This window comes from Callospermophilus lateralis, chromosome 5 (assembly GCF_048772815.1).
Source record: "Callospermophilus lateralis isolate mCalLat2 chromosome 5, mCalLat2.hap1, whole genome shotgun sequence".
Classification (NCBI taxonomy): domain Eukaryota; kingdom Metazoa; phylum Chordata; class Mammalia; order Rodentia; family Sciuridae; genus Callospermophilus; species Callospermophilus lateralis.
This window is the reverse complement of record NC_135309.1, coordinates 9,309,768-9,333,746: the sequence shown is the minus strand read 5'-3', so window position 1 is coordinate 9,333,746 and position 23,979 is coordinate 9,309,768. Positions and strand designations below refer to the sequence as shown.

The 23,979-nt window shown below is 37.9% G+C and overlaps 2 protein-coding genes across 2 annotated transcripts; both read right to left on the bottom strand.

Moving 5' to 3' along the window:
* Positions 1-7,553: 7,553 nt before the first annotated feature.
* Positions 7,554-8,363, bottom strand: LOC143387122 (olfactory receptor 2L13-like). Its single transcript, XM_076841757.2, has one exon. It carries the CDS (start codon positions 8,361-8,363, stop codon positions 7,554-7,556), a length of 810 nt encoding a protein of 269 aa, XP_076697872.2.
* Positions 8,364-19,779: 11,416 nt separating this feature from the next.
* LOC143400246 (olfactory receptor 2L13-like) lies at positions 19,780-20,604 on the bottom strand. The gene has a single exon (XM_076857545.1). The coding sequence runs from the start codon at positions 20,602-20,604 to the stop codon at positions 19,780-19,782; it is 825 nt and encodes a 274-aa protein (XP_076713660.1).
* Positions 20,605-23,979: the final 3,375 nt, after the last annotated feature.

Genomic DNA, 23,979 nt, shown 5'->3' with positions numbered 1-23,979 from the left:
GACTTAACTTTGAATAAGTGGATTTGGTGAGGAAGTACAATCAGAGTTCAAATTTCCTGACATTAAGTGTATCAGCCTCCTTCTTTCTGGATCCACACACTCAGCCTTTTCACCACTGACAGTGCAGGAACTGGCCCTGCTCCATCTTGGTGCACCATCATTTTCTGCAAGGAGATCATCTCTTCTGCATCTTCCCTTTCCATTTTTCTCTCAGCTGGATTAGCCTTATAAGCATGTAAACAATTTGTTAAAGAAAAATGTGGTGGTAGGAAATTTAATCATACTCTTCAAACTAAAGTAAAAATCAAACAACCTGAGGTAAAGTTCAGGATATTTTTTGGTTGGTAGAGATGGTAGTTGCTCCATATTGAGGTGGGTAATGTGGGTATGATGGGTATTAAGGTGGATGATGTCAGTATTATGGCCAGGGGTTCATACCAACCTGCAAGGATAAAAGGACTCCAAATTTCCATGATGGGAATGGGAGAAGACAGACAAGCAAGTATTTTCATAAGTTTGTGACACAGATGAAGGTGTAACATGGGAGGGACACAAAGTAAACTTCGTTCCTTGAACACCTTGGAATGTATGTTTAGAAACTTTACTAAGAGTTTTAAGGGAGATTATGGGGTTAAACTCAATCCACAAAGGTTGTATACTCTCTGTGAACTAGAATGACCCAACTTAGGTGTGATCTGGACATCAGAAGAATCTTTAAATGAGAGGATATTTGCTGAGGTCTTTTTAATAGTAGTTGGAACACCTGGACACCCAAACCAGTTCCCTTATGTTTATTGCTGGCAATCAATATAAGATTGAGAGCCTGTCTAGATGGACAGTCCAAGCTGAGGTTAGGTCAAACCATAACAGCCTCTAAGACCCTCTGAAAAGGCAGCTAAACAGAAAAAAAACTGACAAAGAAAATACAGAAAAGGAACCAGTTTTTCCCAGTGAGGAAGAAAAGAACCCACCACCTTACACCTCTGTTCAATATAGAAGAGCTCATGTGGGTGACCCAAGCTGCTTTAAAATGGCTGGAGGGACATGTTCCACATGCAGAAGGCAACATCCAAGTCTATGCCCAAGCCCAGTTCCCTGACATAGACACAGAGTCGGACCTCAACAGAGATGAAAACTTGCACCCAACCTTACCAAGACCTATAAGACAACAAACAGGCTGCCCCCTCAGCCCCTTCATCCCCAGAGGAACAGATGATGCCCCTTCTATACCAGCTTCTTCTTCCTCTGTGATGTCCTCAGGAATCAAAGGGAGTGAAAATCAAAGGAAGTGAAACTATTGTAACATGGGATTCAAGCAAGTGACTTAAAGCTGTTTCAATGGATAAAAATTAAAATGGATAAATTACCTCAATTTGATACATTTTTACATGACAAAAAATGCCCTAATATTATTGATACAAAATCACTATGGTTAAAATCTGCTTCCATGAGAGGTGCAGGGTCTATTTTATTAACAATACTTTATGATAGGTGTTGTTAATGTTAGCAGATTAAAACATGAGTAATGAAATAGATGCTTTGTTAGCTGTTATGACAAACAATAAAATTTATCACATTTATGTGTCAATCATTATCTCCTCTTTTTTCAAAATTTTAAATCAGGATAATTTTGGCCATCTCATGGTAGGTGAGTCATTGACAGTATATAATTAAATTTATATAATATAAAATACAGAAATTATTGTAGTTTTAGTTAATTTCAAACAACTAAATTATGCATCATGATATATGATGTTATCAGTTTAATCTGATTGTCTCAAGTTAATTTGAGATGACATTTAGAGAAATAATTTACACTTCTCAATTTTTTTCTTTTGCAAATTATGAAAGTTCATACCATAATTAAATATTAACTGCTTCATAAAGACTCAGAATTCTACTTTAATCATCTTAAAATACATTTTGGAATCCAAATTGGGAATAATTGAAGTATATTGAAAAGTCTTGGCTTTTATATTAGGATAAAGATACATAAGATAAAAATAAATCATTTAAAAATTTTAAGTGTATAATTTTGTGCTATTAAGAGCATTCACACTGATGTACAAACCATCACTGCCATGCATCTTCAGACTTTAATCAGTTCAAACTAAAACTCATGAAAAATTTATCTCTCCTTCCTTTAGCCCAGGTATCCACCACTCCAATTCCTGTCTCTCTTAATTTGACTAATCAATTTCATGACTAGTTTCTTTCACTAAGTATAATGTTTTCCGTGTTTATCCTTATTGTGGTCTATGTCAATATTTACTTTGCTGTAATCCCAGTGAGTTTTACATTGTGTATATGTACCACATTTTGTTTATCATTCACCTCCAGATGGACATGGCACACAGATAGTTGTTTTAGCATTTCCTTTGGTTTCTTTGTGTGAATATCCAAAGATGGAAATGCTGGATTCATTTATTAATTCAGGGCTAATTTTTTTTTTGAGGAATCACTGTACTGTTTTCCACAGTGGCATCACCATTTCAAATTGCCACAAAACCCTGCAAAGCTTCAAGTTTTATATCTTCTTATCCAAACATATTTTCTTTTATTTTTGGATGAAACTTTCCTTAGTGAATGTGAAATGGCTTCTTTTTGTGGTTTTGATCTTCAGTTGCCTGATGAGTATAGAGGTCTGTGATAGCTTCATGCCTGTGTCATGCTTGGTGGCTAGGGAGTTTCTGTGCAAAGACAAAGAGTGCCTGGCTGCTGGGAAACTTCTGTGCAAAGACACAGGATACCTGACTGCTATGGCAATGTCCTTCATGAGGATGCTCAGTGTTAGAGTCTTATCAGCCTCTTCCTTGATCTCAGGTCCACAGCTCCTGGGAATAAAGGAACATTTGTTAGACAGCGGCAATGTTTCACTGAGCCTAAACTTGCACATAACAGTAACTTTATACAGTGGAATTTCCTGAGAGCTACACAAAGCTCCTAACATTGCATATTGCAACTTAGTATGTAACTGAGGAATAAGTAACATAATGTTGCTAAGTCTGTAACATTCCTAGTAATACAAGGAACAATATGTATTAATGATGTCAATATAACTATTGATATAAATAAAGCTAGCAGCTCAGGTGAGAAGCTTTGCTTTTACCTGTGCACTTTGATTCTGTCTCCTTTTATTTTCCTTACACCTGTGACTCCCTTGGCTACAGAGGAACCATGAGCTGCTCCAAGAAGACTGTTTGCATAAAGTGGGAAGAACAAGCCAATATTACTGTGTACAAGCCTGTACATAGAGCACATGTGTGAGTCCTGCTTCTGAGCTGAACTCTGTGCTAATGCTGCCACCAGCTCAGTCCCTCAGCTTTCATGCATGCTCAGAGATGAAATGATGAAAAGCCCACATAGCATAGTACAGCTCTCACAGTGTCTTTCTAGGTGTGGGACACTCTATGTGCACAGGTCTCATGTGCCAAGCAGCACTGGGAAGGAAAGAACAAGGGGGTGGGGGGGAGGGCAGTGCCAAGATATGGAGATTGATGAGAATGTGCTATGATGGGACTATCTCTCCCTTCCCAATGCATAATCAAAGATCCTCACCCTGCATTGATTGTTCTAAGAAGTAGAACTTGTGTACGGTGACTGTAAGGTTATGAACATAGGGACTCACAAATGGAATCAGGGCCATTGAAAATTAGCTCCTAGTGAGCTTGCTCACTCTCCACCATGTGAGGACATAGAACAGAGGCACCATGTTTAACCAGGATGCAGCCCTCACCAGGCACTGCATCAGCAAGAATAGATTTACATTGCTTACGTGTTTCCTACCTTGAATGTACTAAGGTACAATCACAACTTGGATGCACTAAGGTGCAATCTCTGCTGTTCTTGTCAGGTGCCACCAAGCATGACACAGGCATGAAGCTATCAGAGACCTCTGTACTCATCAGACAACTGAAGATCAAAACCACAAAAAGATACTGAATTCAGCAGAGGTTCTGCATACAGGCCCTGTTCTCATTCCATGTGGTGAATGTTGGAGGGAAGACGACCCTGGTCCACTGTTCTCTGACACTCTATGGCCTTGGGAAACTCATGCATCTCTCTGAACTTCATTTGTTGGAAAGCAAAATGTCAGCATTGTGCCCTGTAATATCAGTAATGCCATCATTGAAACTGAGCTAGCAAATTGAACTCTTGTAACACCCATTTAAGGTAGACCTGAGATGCCAGATGAAAAGCAATAAAGTCACTGCTTCGGGAATTGCCCCAGTAGGTCATGCAAACTGTATTTTTTTTCTTTACAACTCTATTTTTTTTCTTAGCATGTTTTTTGGAACTGCCAACCATAACCATAAGATTGGCTTTATACAGTAGCTGGTGAACCCATCTTTAAGTGATTTCCAGTTTTCTTAATGACTTGTGCAGATTCCACTTCAAACTTCTTAAGATTTTGATATGAGGTATATCTGAAAAGATCACTTTTAAAACAATGTAAGAATTTTCAGAGTGAAATCTAATCATTTTCAGAAATGATTAGATTAGGAAAAGTGTGACCTTATCAGTGGATTAGGCCACTAGCTAGATGGTAACTATAGGCAGGAGAGCATGACTGAAGCAGTTAGGTTCCTCTGTGTGTGCCTCTTGAGTTTTTATATTGCCCTGATGAATGCAGTGTTCTCTGTCTCTCTCTCTCTCTCTCTCTCTCTCTCTCTCTCTCTCTCTCTATCTCTATCTCTATCTCTATCTCTATCTCTATCTCTATCTCTATCTCTCTCTCCTTCTTGACTCCATGATGTGCTTCCTGGCCTTGGAGTCAGAACAATCACGTTGACTATATAGACTCAGATCTCGGAAACCATGGGTTCCAAATAATATTTTCTTCTCTGTGGTCTTGACATCAGGTCTTTTGGTCATGACAACACAAAACTGACTAAAACAGAGTTTTAGTATATGGCTCCTCCACATACTAGAATCTACTCAGTCTTTTCACCAAGATTCTGCAAGTCAATCCTATTTTTTATTTTCATATAAAATTCCTTTGTTGGAGATTCATCTGTCTATATCTAGTTTTTTTTTTTTTTTTTTTTGCTGTTTTACTCTTTTTCACACTAATATTCCAAAGATGGGAGGCAATGATGTAATTTTCATTACAGTAACTTTTTGCCATCAGTAAACATGGACATGTCCAAGGCCATCAGAAATGATGTTCTGAAATCCTTTCCTAGTAAGTCCTCTGGATCAGGTGAATTATAAAGTAGAGCCCACCCACATGCAACTAAATTCAGAAGCTCTCCTTCCCCTCAAGTCCCCGATATTCAGAGAAGAAATGTAGAAATCTGTGGCATTGCTCAGATTTCTGCAATCTGCTAGGTTCTTTATTAGCATCAACTTCTTGTAGTCTTGAATGTTGTGCAATGATGCATCTCAGGGATACTTATCAAATAACCTTCCTCTCAGCATCCTGGTTCCCTACACAACGTGCATAATTGTGGCCATATTTTTAACCCAATTGCTAACCTGCAGACATTATTTTGCACTTCCTTTCATTCATTTTCCCCTTGCAACTGTTAGATGAAAAAATTATAGCACATGGTATCTGTTCAGATTATTTTTAAAGCTCACTGTGTCTTTAATATATTAATTTAGGAAAGTTTGATATGAGGAAAAACAGATGAGTATTTTTTTATCTTTCTCATCACAAATGCAGTTAAGCATTGTGATAACATGGAATGTAGCAGCAATTAACTTATATTATCCACCTTAATGCTATTAAGCATTTTTTCTTGCCTTTAAATCTACAGGGAAAAAAAGAACTTATGTTAAAGAGTAGATGTATAAGTATCTGAATATTGAGTACTTAAGTTATTTTAGTGGACAAAAAAGATGTATAAATGTCTCATAAATTGGATACCGGTGTGATATTTGTGCCTTAATCTGAGTTCTTGTATTCCTTTTTAAGAACCCTAAACAATCATGAAACAATCTCACTTTTCAGCCAAATATTAAAATATTGTTTTAATTCTCCTCAAGCCCTGTAGTCACTACTATTAGTTTCTAAAGAACTTCCTAGCCACAGTTAAACTGACATTTACAATCTAATTGTAGCACCCAGGATTCTTAATTCAAGAAATAAATTAATCTCCATTGAGACAAAACAAAGAATATTCTGAAAGATATCTGGTTGCCCATTAAATCTTCAGACACACAGAGGAAGCAGGCTGGATGAGTACACCCCAAGAACAGTGCCAGAACAGGCATGAGACAGCATTATTAGAAGATGTCACCTGGTCAAACCTCACTCCAGGACTGTCAGGTCAAGGCACCTCAACACAACCCATAAGCACAGGTTTGGGGGATGTGGACAGCATATGGGATGGAGAGTTATTCTAGGAAGGAGCTGGGCATATGGTTGATGGCTCATGGAACTGACCAGGCAAACAGGAAGAACAGGATACAAGGCTGCCCAGGAGATGTTTGATGTTGACACTAGTGTGCCCTGTGGAGGCCAGGAATTACTTAGATCTTAGGGAATCAGAGACCCCATGTCCAGCTCAGATGAGCCACTGATAACAAATGTCAAGGATAATTTTGTAGTGAAAGCAAGGAACATGGCAAGTACACAATCACAGAATAGGAAAAAGGCAAAGAGAGAAAACTGTGGTGTTGGTACCTGTAGCAGAAAGAGCTTCTTCATGTATTATGTGCCTGGAGAAAGATTACAGGTGTGAATAATTGTGCTTCCTAGGAGCCATTTGGATTTCAGTATCTCTACAAAAGATAAAACTAAATGTTAGAAGAATACAAACTTGTTGTTTTTGTTGTTATTTTTTTTACTTTTTTCCCTATTGGTACTGGGGATTAAACCCAGGGTGCTTAACCACTAAGCTACATCCGCAGCCAATTTATTTATTTATTTTTTTTATTTTGAGACACATCTGTATAAGATTCTGAAAGCCATGGTAAGTTGATAGGGCTGCCTTTGAATGTGCAATCCTCCTGCCTCAACCTCCCAATTTGTGATTTTAGGCACCACATTCACGTGAAATACCTGTTTTAACAGTATAATTCCTTGTCCCAAGAATAACAAGCCATTTGTGATCTTGACAGAGAGGACTACTAGCCAGCCAGAAGTGCTGGGTATTTGTACACCCAGGCCCCATGTTGTTGTGGGAAAACTGAAATGTAACACAGTGAAAGCTACTAACAGGATATAACTCTAAAGACATGCAGTGCTGGAAAACATGAAATAAAAACACAGGATACAAGCACTGCAAGAGTATAATGTCAAAAATAGACATAATATTTCAATATCAGATTATAATTACTTTAAAATATTATGTGAACAAATAGCATATTGTATATTACATATAATAGGATAATATCAAATTTGTCAATTTTATCACTGAGTTTTCAATTAAATATTTTAATTATTAATGTATATATAATAATATATAATTTAATAACACATTTAAACATGTTACTAGAAATCTAATTACATATGTGGAATAACATACATCTACATGTCAGCAGTGCTCTAGAGAGTTCCAGTCTGCATGGAGAGCAGCCATACAGAGGAGCAGGTACGGCCGTGCTCACTTCTTCCTGGGGGAGAACATCCCACACACTCTTCCCGTGGCCCCCAGTACCTCCTTGTTCCTCAGGCTGTAGATGATGGGATTGAGCATGGAGGTAAGGATGGTGTAGAAGACGGCCATGTTCTTATCTTCTTCTGGTGAGCGGACACTCTTGGGACGGAGATAAGTGAAGGCAAAAGGAGCATAGTAAAATATCACAACAGTTAAATGTGTGGAGCACGTGGTGAAGGCCTTTCTTCTTCCCTCTTTTGAGCGCATATGAAAGACAGAAAAAATGACCCATCCATAGGACAAAGTGATTCCAAGGAAAGGAAGGAGGAGGACCAGGACTGCACTAAAAAAAATCATGTACTCATAGACCCAGGTGTCCGTACAGACAAGAAGCAACGTGGCTGGGATGTCATAGTAGAAGTGACTGATGGTCCTGGACCTGCAGTATGGAAGATGAAGAGCATACACAGTGTGGACTAGGCCATTGAGAGAACCTAGTGTCCAGGACCCCAGGATCATCTTCACACACATTCTTTTGCTCATATATATGTGATAATGGAGGAGGTGACAGATGGCCACAAAGCAGTCATAGGCCATGGAGGCCAGGAGTAAGCCTTCAGAACTTGCCATCGTCACAAAGAAGCAGCTTTGTACACCACAGCCCAGGAAGGAGATACTTTTCTGGCCAGAGAGGAAGTTATACACCATTTTGGGGACTGTGGTAGAGATGTACATCAGGTCCATGAGGGAGAGCTGGCTGAGGAGAAAGTACATAGGGGTGTGGAGCCGGGGGGCCAAGAAGATGAGGGCAGTCATCCCTGAGTTCCCCAAACAGGTGAGAACAAACACAAAGATGATCAGGAGCAAGAGAAGTAGGCCAGTTTGGTTTAGGGGTAACAGGCCCAACAAAATGAAATCATTTGAAGTTTGGTTCCATTTCTCCATGAAAACCTAGTTCCTCAAATTCCTTGAAATTAAGAAAAAAATAAAAATTGAACATTAAACATGAATTGAAACAGTAAAAGAGAATAAAAATGAATTGCCTTTATTAGTGTTTGTTTAAAATTAATTGTTGTTTATTTTTTCAATCTGTACCTTTTTCTTGAATTGATTTTAAGACCTGAATAGAATGTTTCTGCCCCGGTTCTCTCTGTAACCATCTCAGCACATCCTGGACACATACATGGTCTTGCAATAAAAGTCTATACCAGGCACAGGAAACCCATTGAGGAAGCTGGAGCCTTCCTGCCTGCTGACTCTTGACAGGAGCATTCCTAGGACAATGCACCAGGCTCAGCCCCAGAGGAAGCCAGGACCCTGCTTTCCAGCTCCCCAACTCAGCACTCAGGTTCACCACAGACATGGCCTGTGGGGCACAGAAGTGCCCTGTGTGCTTTAGCCTGCATCCTCAGTGACCTCGCATCCTCCACACCTTTAGTCCTGCTCTTCCCACCCCACTGGCATTGCTACAGTTGAGTAAGCCAGGGTCTTCTCCTAGAGATGTACTGCTCACCTCCTAAACAGAAGCTGCTCTGCTGGTCCTAGAAGTTGGTCACCATCCAAAGCATTGTTCTAACACTGTGAAGGTATTGTGTATCCTATAAAATCCACCATGATATTATTATATTCTTTGAGTATTATCTCCTCCCTATTGAGGTTTCCAATTTCTGAAATTCTAAAAACACATGGTTTTTCTTTGTGCAAGCAAATATCACATGATAAAATGACATTAAAATAATGTACAAGACTTTCATTCTAGTTTTCACAGCAGCAAACATAACTTCTCTGGTGATGGATTTATAACACAGGTTTTGATAATGGAAACACACACTCAGAGGGTTTTTCTGTGAATTAGTATGATAATTCAACTAATGAAATGTGAGAAGAAATTTTTTTTACATAAGTTTGTAGTGTATGTGCATTAAAAAGCAGAACATGAGAACGGTTTGTGGTACTTTTCCACTACTTTTTATCCTCCAGGTTTAATTTTGTTGTTAGTACCAGGCCCTGAACACACCTTATGCTCTAAGTTTATCTTCAATGGTCCCATTATTCATTTGGAGACCTATTTTTACATTTAAATTTGTAGTACAAAGAGTCTAGAGTATCATAAAAGTTTGATTTGGGTTGTTACATTAATTATCTTTTTTTTTAAGTTGAAAACTTTCATGCTGTCAGACAATGAATAAGATTATTCACTCCAGTACTCCATCTCTAATTAAATTTTAGGAACTGGGACATTGGAGTTACATATGGGGGTCTATTGGCATGGATGATCAGCAACTTCCTTTATTGGGTATTTGACCTTATTTCCTGTGCCAGAATTTCTTGAAAAAACACTCTCAGTTACACTAAACTTGGGAAGCACAAGGAGTGTAAGGATGATTGTCTCCCTTTGTCATTTACAGAGCCAACTGCTCAAATACTTACAGTTGAAAAAAATAACCTTCACTTGACAGAAACCAACAATATCACTGCAGCAAATGTAGGTGGCTGTATTCATTTTGCAAAAGTTACAAGAAAGCAATAGTAATTAATACAATGAGACTTAAGGTCCTTGAAAAAGAGTTACAATCAGCCCATGACCAATAAGCCAACTGTTTGGCTGAGCCTCAGCTAACTCACCCCCAACAACCACACCTGAGATCTGGGATGATGCAATTAACTGAGCACTGTGTTTAGCACAGAGCAGGTCTCCCTCCCTTTTCTTCCTTTCATACTTTAAATAGAGAAGACTCAGAAATTCAGACCTTAAATGGAGAAGACCCAGTAAAATGAAGATCACACTACTAGAGAGAGCATATTCTGAAATTTTAACAGGTTCACATCAACTGATTTTACACTTAAATTGACTCCCGTGTTTACAATTTGTTATGGCATGGATTATTCTTTGTGCAAAATAAATGTTTCCTTATGATAAGAAAACCTTGTCTCCAAAATATCTTAGTTAAAGCTAACCCAAATCAACTTAGTACAATGATAGGATTTTGACTTACACCATCTGAAATCTGGGACTGGGATTTGAGAGAAGAAGTTGGATTTTTTACAATATTCCCACCTAATAGTCCACTGAATACTTTGAAATGTTTAAACCCCAAGCTGTGCTCACACTCTGCCAGGCTAAACAACTAGGTCCTGACACTGAGCAGCTGGCCTGGATCTCACCCAGCTCTTCTGATGTGAGGATCCAAAGGCACCAGGAAGGAGTTCTCAGAACGGACTCAGTGCCCACGGCTCCCACCTCTAGTATTATCTTATGCTGAACTCTCAGAGCTCCTCACCTTGAGAGCTGCTTCCTTATTGCTTTGCTCAGTCATCTCCCTCTGCTCTTCCCTTGTTTCAGTAAAACAGACTCAAACATGCCACACTTACTTCTGGAGAGTGGGACAGAAGGATGAACTGCTGCCTCTGATGCAAAGAGCCTTCCTCCTTCAAGCCTTACATGTCCTTCTTCCTCTAATGGATCCCCAGGGTCCAAGCCCATGGGAGAGAAAACTTGGTCATTTCACCTGACCTTGCTCTCTTCATGGTGAACTTGGTTCAAGTGTGGGATAAATCAGCCAACTCACTCAGCTGCTGATCTCTCCTGCTGCCCAGAATTAGTCTCAAGAGGGATAAGCTCAGTCATTTCCGAACAGGATGAGGAGCTGTAGGGGCGTTAGGTCATGTCTACGAAAACCTCCTGTTTTATAAGTTAAAACCTGAGGATCAGCAAGAAGCAGTGTTGAGCTGGGTGATATCAGGAATAGTAGTGAGAGCAATTACCTTCTATAGTCTAGTCAGATTCTTAAGCAAGTTATTGGCTGTGGTGGCTGAATTAAATTATGATATGACAAAATATCTTTTTCTATATGAGGGAAGATATAAATTGATTTGTGAAAATGCGAATGAAGAGAGCAATTCTCCTAAAATAAAGGTTGACTTTGAAGTTTTGTAATAAAATGAGGATTTGGAAGCACAGTGGTTTCTACCAGGCAGCTCCAAACACTGACTAGGAGATCAAACTGGAAAAATCCCTTAACACATTTCTCTCTTGTCAATGTTTTTGTTTTTAATTTTTGGTATGAAAGACTGAACCTAGTGATGCTTAAACAATGTGCCACATCCTCAGCCTTTTTTCTGTTTTATTTTGAGACAGGCTCTCACTAGGTTGCTCTGGGCCTTGATAAATTGCTGAGGCTGGCTTTAAACTTGTGATCCTGCTCCCTCAGCCTCCTAAGCTGCTGGAATGAAGGCATGTGCCACCAACCCTGACAGTTGTCAACTCTTTAAACAAGACCAATTGGAGGGACGTTCTGGGAACTCCATAGAAGTATGCATGCAGATGTTTGCTCCCTGTTGCACGGGTAGCAGTGACAGATGATCTTTTTCTGTCCTGGCAAACCACAGAGAAGGGTACATTTCATGTCACCTGTGGGACTTAACTGTGACCTGGCTCTCATCATATATGAAGAAACTATTCACCCTTTGACTTTCTGAGTCTGTCTTTTTCACAGAGTATGATGTTTTCTTGTTTCATCAATTTTCTGTCAAATGCCATAACTTCATTTTTCTTTATAGCTGAATAAAACTCCATAGTGAATGTATAGCACATTTCCTTTATTTACTCATCTCTTGAGAGGCACCTGAGTCGTTCTCACAATATGGACATTGTGAATTTTCCTACTATAATCACTGATGTGCCTATAGACTTATGATGAACTTCCACACAGCTTTTAAAGTGGTTTCATTAATTTGCAGTCCCATTAACAATGCATGAGTGTATTTTCCCCATATCTTCACCAGCATTTATTATTACTTATATTCTTGATAATGCCCTTTCTGACTGGAGTGACATGAATTTTCATTGCTGTTTTAATTTCAATTTCCTAGATTTTTATGGATGTGGAACTTTCTTTTTGGCCATTCTATATCTACTTTTGAGAAATATCTGTTTGGTTCTTTACCCATTAATCCATTTGGTTATTTGCTTTTTGGTAAATATTTTGGATTTTAGAAGAATGGCTGGTGAATATTTTATCTCTTTTTGCAGGCTGTCCCTTCATACTTTTTTTTCTTTTTAAAATGTGTAGAACTTTTTATCTTGATGCTGTCCCACTGATTGACTGTTGCTTTTATTACTTAAGCTTTAATATTCTTGTTAAGAAAGTTAATACCTGTGCTGATGCTTTGGAGTGTTCACCCTATGTTTTACTCTACCTTTGCAAAGTTTCTGGTGTATTTCTTTGATATTTATTGCACTTTGAGTTGGTTTTTGTATAGAGTAGGGATCTAGTTTCATTCTTCTGCAAATGGACATCCAGGTTTCCCAGCCCCGTTTTGTTAAACAGTCTGTCTTTCTCCAATGCTTTTGGGAACTTTGTCAAGTATCTGATGACTTTGTTTATGTCAGTTGTCTCTGTGTCTACTATTTTATTCAACTGTTCTTCATGTCTGTTTTGAGACCAATATTATGTGAATTTTATTTAGTTCTGTAGTATAATTGAAAATTTGATATTGTGACACTTCCTGCACCACTACTTTTGTGAAGGATGGCTTTGTGTACTCTGGGATTTTAATTCTTCTAAAAGAGTTTTAAGGCTATTTTCTCTTCTTCTTTGAAAAATGTCATTGTTATTTTGTTGAGGGTTCCATGGAATCTGTATATTGCATTTGGAAGTATGGCCATTTTGACCATATTAATTCTACCTATCCAAGAAGGGCAGACTTTCCATTGTTAATGTCTTCTGGAATTTCTTTCTTTAATGTTTGTAGTTTTTATTGCAGAGATCCTTCAGCTTCTTCATTGAATTCATTCTAAAATATTTGTTTTTGAAGTTATTGTGTATAGGAAAGTGTTCCTGATTTCTTTCTCACCAGATTTGTTATCACACTATAGGAAAGGAATTTTTTATGCATTTTGTTCTTGTGTCTGGCAACTTTGCTGAATGTATTTATCAGTGTTAGAAGTCTTCTGGTGGAGTTTGAAGGGTCTTCTAGATCATGTCATCAGCAAATAGATAATATGAATTATTTCTTCCCTATTTGTATAGTCTCAGTTTCCTTGTCTTGTGTCATGTCTCCTGAAATAGATTCAAGACACATGTGGAATAGTAGATGTAAGAGTGTCCATTCTTACCATGTTCCCGATTTTAGAGAAAATCCTTAATTTTTTTTTCCATTCAGTACAATGTTGGCATTGGGTTTTTCATTCATTTCCTTTAAATTGTGGAGGTAAGTAAGTATCTTGTATTCCTTTCACTGTTATGGTAACTTTTCCCACATATTCAACATTAATGAATACTGGATTTGTTGAATGCTTTTTCTGCATTTATTGAGGTGATTATGTAATAATTGTCCTTAATTCCACTTATGTGGTGGATTATACATATTGATTTGTGTGTAGAACCAAATCTGCATAACTGGGGTAACACTTGTTCATGCTGGCCTTAATGTGATTTTACATGTGATTTAGTCATATTTTATTTTATTGGGGGATTTTGCATGTATGTTTACTAAGTACATTCTTCTGAAGTTTTCTTTTCTTGATGTGTCTTTGTCTGGTTTTGGTGCCAGGGTGATACCGGCTCCATAGAATGAACTGGTAGTTTTTCCTCTCTTTCTATTTATGGAATAGTTTGAGGAGGATTTGATTATTTTAAGATTAAGGTCGGGTAGAACTACTGTGGGAACCCATCCAGTCCAGCAGTTTTGTCTTTTAAAAGGCTGTTGTTCTCTGCTTCAATCTCATTGCTTGATATTAGTCTACTTAGGTTTTCTGTATCTTTCCGGCTCAATTTAAGAAGGTTGTATGTGTCTAGGAATGTTTTCATGTCTTCAATATTTTCCAACTTCTTAGAGTATAAGTTTTCAAAATAGTTTCTGATGATCCTCTGGATTTCAGTAGTGTCTGTAGTGATATTTCTTTTTATGTTAGATTTTGTAATTGAGCCATTCCTTCTTGTTTTTAGTTAGTTTGGCTAAAAGTTCATTAATCAAAAAACCAACTCTTTCTTTCATCAACTGTTTTTTAAATCTTAATTTCATAGTTTTTGTCTCTTCCTTCAATTATTACCTGTTTTCTACTGAATTTGGTGTTGGTTTGGTCTTTTTTTAAGTACCAGAGATGTAAAGTTAGATTATTTATTTGATGTCTTTCAAACTGAATGACATGAATTTTCCGCTTAGACCTGCATTTATACTTTTGTAGAGATTTTGATAAATTGTTTCACTAATCTCATGTATTGCTCTGTATTTTCTAATTTCTCACCTGATTAATTCTGCTATCCATTTATCATTCAAAGGCACATTATATAATCTCCAGGTCTTATTATAGTTTCTGAATTTAATGTATCATTGATTTTTAATTTTATTACATTAAGGTATGCTTGTGTAAACATACCATAGTGAATCTCATCACCACATACATTCACAAGACAGCAACTTTAAAACTACTTAATGAAGAAAGAAAGATCAGTGGAGTAGAGGGAAGGAAATGGAGGATTATAAGGGGGGCAAGTAGGGGAAGTACTGGTGACTGAATTAGAATAAATTATATTTATGCTTTTATAATTATGTCAAAATGAACTCTCTTGTCATGCATATCTAAAACAAATGCACACAAATAAAAACTATTTAGAATCCTTAAGAAACAAAGACAACTAAAGGAATGCACAAGCTTTTCAATCAAATAATAGCAAAAAATTCCAAACTTTAGGAATGAAATTGAAATTCAAATGCAAGGTATATTTAGAATCCTGAATCAGAAAGATTTAAAAAATCAACTTTAAAATAAAAATGCCTAAAAAATATAATAAGGATATAGTTTTAAAAGCCACAAGAGAAGAATACAGATCACATTTACAGGCAAGACAATCAGGATTTCAACTGATTTTCTTGCCCAGACAGTAAAAACAGGTGTCCAAGAAGAATATCATGCTGAGAAAAACTACCTATCAAGCTTGAAGATGAAATAAAAGTTTTCCAAGACAAGAAGAAATAAAAACAATTCACAGAGACTAAGCTTGTATTCCTAAATTATATGTTGAAATATTTCATCCCAGAAATGAAAATGAAATGAAAAATAGAAATCACAACCATCCTAGGATCCAATTCTACTAGAAGAAAGTCAATTGTAAGAATCAAATCTGAATTAACCATTAGAAATAAATCAAATTGGTAGAAAATACAAATCATCTCTCTATAATAATATTGAATATAAATGGTCTAAGCATTCTAGTGGAAGACTTGGATTGGCAGAGTGGTTTTACAAGAAACAAAACAAAACAACAACAAACCACCCTCAAGAGATTCACCTTAAAGACAAAGATACCCACAGAGTGAAGGTGAAAGGGTGGAAGAGATATGTGAAGAAAACAGAACCAAAAGCAAGCAGGCATTGCTACTCATATCAAAGTAGATTTTAAGCCAAAAATGATCAGGAGATACACTTTCTGCTTATTAAAGAAATCATCCAAAGAGAAAGATTATGATTGTAAGTATTTATGATCCAAATGTTGATGTTCATATGTAGATAAAACACATCTTTTCAATATGACAAATTAAATAGACCACATAATACACTACTGGGTGACTTAACATGCTTTCTCCAATAGATAAGTTATCTAGATATAAACTAGGTAATGACTCTTCAGAACTAAAAATGCTTTTAGTCACATGAACCTAGCAGACATCTGTAGAACATTTCATTCACTGGAAACTGAATTCATTTTTTCTTGGAGGCACGTGGAACCAATTCTAAAATAGATCATAATATTGGGCATAAGTCAAGTCTTTGTTAATAATCGGCTTACATCTCAGGTAGACACTCCTACTCATGGATAAGACCATGTCTGCAGATGAGGCTTTCCTTTTCCTTATTACATTTTGCGTAACTACTAGATGTATAAAGGAAAGTCAACATGTAAGGACCAAGAGGTGTCAGTCATTCTTAGCAAATGTTAGAGGATAATTTTAATTACATTTATTTTGGGAAAAAATTTTCAGTTTATTTTTGTGGGATGGCCTGGAATGTTTGTAAGCTGAAAGATCATGTTTTGTAGTACAGGATAAGCAATTATGTATTAATTTAATTTCAGCTGTATGTAGGAAGCTTTTTTTTTTTCATCTTTTATTCTGAAGGACCATTTTTCTGGCCATAGCAGGTCATCCAGCCTCCAGATACCAAGAATAGAGGGTTCCCTTTGTTGCTGGCATCTCATAAGGGCCATTCGGAAGACACCAATAATGGTCACACTGAAGCTTGCAGCCCAGGGGCTGGTTCTGAGTAGTTCACATCCAGAATGGTGAAAGTAAAGTCTGTGGAGGATTAGAATCTGCACTCTAAGAGTGGAAATTATGAAAGTCCCTGAGAACAGAAATCCAGCAAAAATGGATAATTCCCAGGAACAAGGGATGGGATCAAACCTAAAGCACCCACCTACAGAGATTCAAAGGCCAGCCAAGACTAAATTCCAACAACCAGAACATCTGAATTAGAACTCTACCTCACCTCCTCTACTGGAGTACACAATTTTCTAGCAATCCCCAATCTATTTTATTCTATACTGGGAAACAGCAAGCTAAGAGCTACAACTTTGGATCCTAGCCACAACAGCTGACTATGACCCAAGACTTGGACTTAACACCCCAGCCCCCAGTTAGTGAAAGGACAAAAATCCATCCTTGCCAGTGCTTTATCTGCCTTGGCAGAAACAAACCCTTTATTTCCCACTAAGTTTTTAAAATTTATTTCATATATTAAACCATTTAAAAAATTTTTTTCAACTTAATTTAGTCTTTCTTTACTTTTTAAATTCTGCATTGTGTGTGTGTGTGTGTGTGTGTGTGTGTGTGTGTGCTTTTGCTCTACTTCTCACAGGTTCAAGTATATCTATATACATATATATGTGTTCAAATATATGTTTGTGTATGTTTGAATAGATATGTGTATTATATAATATATATATAATGAAACAATGAAATATATATATATATATATATATATATATATATATATATATATATATATAGTGATTTTCTTTCTCTTTGATTGCTTTCTTCTTTACCCATTTACTAGGTAACCATGGTTTGATATAGGTGTGGTACAATTATTGGTGGGATTGAGTTGTAATAATGTAAACTTATTTCTTTGTTCCAAACTTGGCTTTTGTTCCTCTTACTGCACTGTCTTCACTCTATTCCCCGAGTAATAACTATTTTTTTTGTTTTTTCTCTGCCTCTCTTTTAATATTTTATTTCTTTAAGTTATTTTTTCTCCCTTTTTAACAGCCATTATCTGCTTCCTATCTCTACCCCTCCTCTGTACACTTTTCACAAATTCCAAACTTTCTTTTGCCTTCCTACCCTATCTTCTTTACAATTAACAAACTATAATTCCAGTATCTGAAAAAATTATATAGTCTAGGTAATTCCTACCCCATACATGTTGTTGGCCTTATAAATACATTGGATGATGTGGTAGATTCCTGCTGTTGAATGTCTGATCTAGTTCACAGTTTCCCATTGCTAGTGATGATGTTAAATGCTGACCTCACCATTCCTACATAGGTGGCAATTTGTATTATAGATGTCATAGTAGACACAAAACATTTATTCTAATGAACACTTTTTTGTGTCATCTCTAGCTGAGGCTCATACACAGTCATTCCTCCTACAGATGGGCACAGAGCTGTGATCAGCTTTCTGAAGGACTTATTCTGGTTCTATGTAATCTATCACCTAAAGCTTCCTGATAAAAGTGACCTGGCACCTGGTTTATTCTGAAAGGTCAGGACCCTCATGATATCTTAGGTAGAGAAGAGAAGAAGTCATTCCAAATTCTGCAAAGCACGATAAAGAGTGGTGAAGGCCTTAGAGGAAGGCATTTTTTGTGTATGTGTTAAATCTATCTTTATTAGTTCATTTCATATAGAGGCTTTAAAGTCCAATGAGATTTCTTAGAAAACTTTCTGCAAAATCAACTTTAGGAGGCTCTATTGGAAAATCCCCACCCTGTGTGCACCTGGCAGATAATCAGACAATATTTTATAACATCAGACTCACTTTATAATGGTCTTTATTCAAGAATCACTTTGGTTCAACAGAGGAGTTTGTAGGGAGAACATCTGTGCTTCAGTGAATGCTGCATGACCTGGGCTCTGCAGGACCCTCCCCCTTGGTCCCCAACTCCTACCCTAGGACCTGGTGTGCTCTTGAGTACATCTTCAAATCTCTGTGATTCAGTTACTCACAGCCCTGGGTGTGAGGCCACGTATTATGATCCCAGCGCTTGTTCTATGGCATGCTTCTTGATTGGATGCTGCAAGGACAATTGGCCAGAAATTGCATTGGCGGCTGTGTGTAATCTGCTTAGCTACTGCTGGAGTTTATAGACATGGTAACTGCTTCTTGCTTGATCTCTGGAGGTCTTGATTCATGACTCCAAAGCCACAAACTCCTCTACCCTGTTACATGCAAATAATTTGTCAAAGAATTCATAAAAGAGAACGGTATTATTTTATCCCCATGAAAGAATGAACATTTTTCCATATTATATTGCAAGGAGAATAATTAGAGCTGTAATAATGGTGAATTCTAGGAACCACTTCAACTTATTTATTTCTGCAAGTATTAAAACTAACTTTTACAAGGAAAACAGATGGCTATTTTTAAGAGTTTGGAGTACAATTGTTTATCCCAAGAAGAGGGAACAGAGAACAGAGAAAACAAGGCACATTAGGTCCTAAAGGAGAGAACTGCAAATTACCAAAAGGTACTAACTTTAGTTGACACTGGCCACATGTGACATTGGGACACTTGATATTTGAAAAGTTCAAGTTGCTATGGTTTATATACTTGACACAACGCTGAGAAAAATTAGAATAAAATGATATATACAAGCACAGTAATAATTCATGTAAGATATGTACAAATGATAAATATCAATAAGAGTACCAATATTGTATAAATATTACTCTATGAAACAACATACTATATATAATATAGTATAATATGAAATTAATTGATTGATAATATTCATATTAATTGTAACATTTTAACAAAATATAAATAATTATTATAGTTATATATAGTAATCAATATAACATCTAATGAATTTTAACTGATGAATATCTCAGTAGAAATCTAGTTATATGTGTGGATCATATTATACATCTAAAGGTCAGCATTGCTCTAGAGAGTTACAGTCTTCAAAAAATATAAAAGCAATGCAGAGAAGCAGGAACAGCCATTCTCATTTTTTCCTGGAGGAGAGCATCCCCCACACTCTCCTCATGGCCCCCAGCACCTCCTTGTTCCTCAGGCTGTAGACAATGGGATTGAGCATGGGGGTGAGGATGGTGTAGAAGACAGCCAGGTTCTTATCTTCTGTTGGTGAGCGGACATTCTTGGGCCAGAGATAAGTGTAGACAAAAGGAGCATAGTAAAATGTCACCACGGTTAAATGTGTGGAGCAGGTGGTGAAGGCCTTTCTTCTTCCCTCTTTTGAGCGCATGTGGAAGACAGCAAAAAGGACCCGTCCATAGGAGACCGTGATGCCAAGGAAAGGAAGGAGGAGAAATAGGCCTGTACTTAAAAACCGAATGTACTCAAAGATCCAGGTGTCCATGCAGACCAGAGGCATCATGGATGGGACCTCACAGAAGAAATGATTGATGTCCCTAGACCTGCAATAAGGAAGATGAAGGGTATAGGTGGTATATGCCAGAGAGTGAATGGACCCCAGTATCCAGGTTCCTGTGATCATCTTCAAACACTTTCTTTTACTCATGCGGACAGGATAGTGGAGGGGGTGGCAGATGGCCACAAAGCGGTCATAGGCCATAGAGGCCAGGAGTAAGCCTTCAGAACAGGCAATGGTTATAAAGAAGAACATTTGCACACCACAGCCCAGGAAAGAGATGCTCCTCTGGCCAGAGAGGAAGTTGTATGCCATCTTAGGGACAATGGAGGAGATGTACATCAGGTCCATGAGGGAGAGCTGGCTGAGGAGAAAGTACATGGGGGTGTGGAGCCTGGGGTCCAAGAAGATGAGGGCAGTTATTCCGGAGTTCCCCATCAAGGCAAGAACAAATGCAAATATAATAAGGAACAAAAGAAGAAGGCCAGTTTGGTTTGGGGGTAATAGCCCCAACAACATAAAATCCTTTGAAGTTTGGTTCCATTTCTCCATAAAAACACACTCCTTTAATTTCTTTGAAATGTAAACAAAATAAGAACTTAACCTGAAATGAAACAGAAAAGGAAAAGAAAAAGGAATCATCTTTATTAGTGTTTGTAAAGAAGGGATTAATTTTTCTCCAACAGTGTAGCTTTTGTTGAATTGATTTTGAGACCTAAACTTAGTGTTCCAGTCCCAGTTCTCTCAGGTAACCATCTCAGCAAGTCATAGAGAGATGTATATCTTATGTCTTAAGATATAAACTCGAGTACCATTTGTGTCAAACCCAGTGAGGTAGCTGGAGCCTTCCTGCCTGCTGACTCCTAGCAGGAGCATTCCTAGGACTATGCACCAGGCTCAGCCCCGAGGAAGCCAGGATCCTGCTTTCCCAGCTCCCCAACTCAGCACTCAGGTTCACCACAGACATGGCCTGTGGGGCACAGAAGTGCCCTGTGTGCTTGAGTCTGCATCCTCAGTGACCTCGCCTCCTCCACACCTTTAGTGCCTGCTCTCCCCTCCCCACTGGCACTGCTGCAGCTGAGTAAGCCAGGGTCTTCTCCCAGAGCTGTGCTGCTCACCTCCTAAACAGAAGCTGCTCTGATGGCCCTTAAAATGGGTCACCACCCAAAAGCCTTGTTCTTCAACATAATTTTTTTTTGTGTCCTGTAAGATCTACCATAATTATAATGTGCTCTCTGATAGTTTCTCTTTCCTCCATATTTCTACTTGCTTATCCCCTATGAATTCTAAATCAATCATAGAAATTCATGCATATGTTTTCTTTTCTTCATATAAGAAATAATACATGATAAAAGTGACAGATCAAATAATGTGCAAAGTAGTTTTCCCCAGTTTTTTTTAACATGCAGAATTTAATTTGACTTATTTATACAAATATGGAGGGCATCTTTTTCTAATTAAGATTCCAGTCTTATGGTTGTACATCTCGTGGACTTTCACTATGGTATATTCATATGTGAACATAGCAGCCTTAGGCCAGATTCATTCCACATCTTTCCTATTCCTTTCTTTCTACCTTGACTTGGTTCACTTTTGTCTAAGGCACCAAACTTCTATTCTTCCTCTGCCCCCTTGCTGTGAGTTAGTATTTGCATACAGAGAGTACATCTGTTCCAGGGATTGCCTTATTTCACTTAGCACAATATCTCCACTTCCATCCATTTACTGGCAAAACTCACCATTTTTTTTCAGAGCACCATTTAGAATCTGCACGGTAAAGAAAAATGTAGCATAACTATAGATAAGGGAGACGCACACTCAGATATTCTTGTTTCTATAGGAATCTTGGATGTACCAGCTTTGTTTACTAGTCTTCTTATTATATCACTTATTATAATGTATTCATAGCCCAAATTCTGTAAATTCAGGCATTAATGACATCATTTTAAAAATATGAACGAAATAATTTACTGATGTGAATAATTACATTTTCAAATTAAGTCATCTTAGGTAACATACTATGAGCCTATGTGCCTACTTCTTAAACATTTGCTGATCCCTTAGAAAATGCTTAATCTGTATCCCACAATTCACTCAATTCAATTTGTGTTAGTCTTGATCTCCTTTAGAGATCATGCCTAATTACATTTTTGAGAGGAGGTAGGAGCACATGGATCTTGGGCTTTTGGTTTTATCTCCCTGTGCTGTAGTTTAATTCTCACCCAGTACAGGCAGGAGGGTGGGATCTTATGCTGAGCTGTGCAAGTAGGAAGCATGTGAGAAGTGGTGCCTTAGGAATTATAGCTAACGAGTTTGAATTCTCATCTTCAGAGTTAATCATTAAAGTAAAAGGCATTAATCATTTAGAGTGAAAATCAAAGTTAGATAAAATGAGCAAAATTCCCTTCCTAAATAATATTGTTTTGCTTTTTGTGCCCATGCTGTTACTAGGGAATTCATACCTGTATCTTCACTCTTTAGAGCCTCTCTTTACTCTTTGTGTCATTCCAGTTCTGGCTCTTATTCTTTCTATCAATATTCTCCCAAATATTCAGGAATTGTGATTTATATTTCCAGTCTATGTGTTTTGACATCTTCATTCATCTAGACTTGGTATGAGATTTTCCATTTTATATGTTTGTATTTTTCCACCTTAAAGAAATATTGACTACACATCCTGTCCAAACTATTAATCTGGATAGTCATCTTGCATTATCAATTTTTCAAAAGAAAGAAAAGCTATTAAGGGTTTGATGCCATCATTCACATTTAATAACTTAAAATGAATTGCCCTACATATACCTCTGGTAAAAATAAATGAAAGTGGAAAATGAGTTTATTGGGAAAATGTGAAGGCATGTTGATAGTTGTCTAATTGACAAATACGAATAGGTAAATATACATGGAGCACAGAATCACAAGATGTCAGGAGCCCAACTGGAGCACAGAATCACAAGACAACAGGAAAGTTGGGTGATTGACTTCCTAACTTTATGAACAAAATCCATGACCTCATAGAGAGGATAAACACAAGATCCTCAGCATGTGCCACATTTGGTTCTTCAAATTATGGATTGATTAATGGCAGTGTTCCTGGCTATTGACTTGATTTAATGGTTAACATAGACAACATTCCACACTCTGGATCTCATAGCTAGTGGGTGACATAGACAACAGAGTAGCAGCTCAAATGAATGCTGTGAGGTATGTGCACATTAGTAATAGCAAGAATGATAGAGCAGGGAGAAAGGACAGAGGGACAGCTGGGCAGCAGCATTGAGGAAGCCACTCCAAGGAGGTGCTGTTAGAGCCCTCAGGCTCTAGACCACTCTGCACAGACTAAAGAGCAGGGCCAGCACTGGGGGGGAGCCTGCCTGGGTCATCAGGACAGCAGCAGACCAAGAAGGCTCTGGAGACTCAGGCCCCAGGGCAAGTGTGCAGGAGGAGTTAGGACTTAGACTCTGCTCTGGACCAGGTGAGAGGCCAATGAGTTTGACATGGGGTCAGGTCTCCTTCTGGAGCTCACACAGGAGGCTCTGGTTGACAAGAGAGCTGAGAGGAGGAGCCCACAGCAGAAATGGGGCAGTGGGCAATGAGGACATCTGGGACTACCTGGGTTTAGCAAAGGAAGCCAAGCATGCCAGGGACCCCTGAGGTCTGAGCACATCAGCAAACTGGGTGCTGCTTAGAGACTGGGTGGGACCCATTGAATCTTCTGTCTCTGCCCCCTGACTCAGGGGCTATTGCATAGTAGGCTCTCAGAAGTTTTGCTGATCAACTGAACCAAGTAATAGCCTCAGAGTAAATTAATAT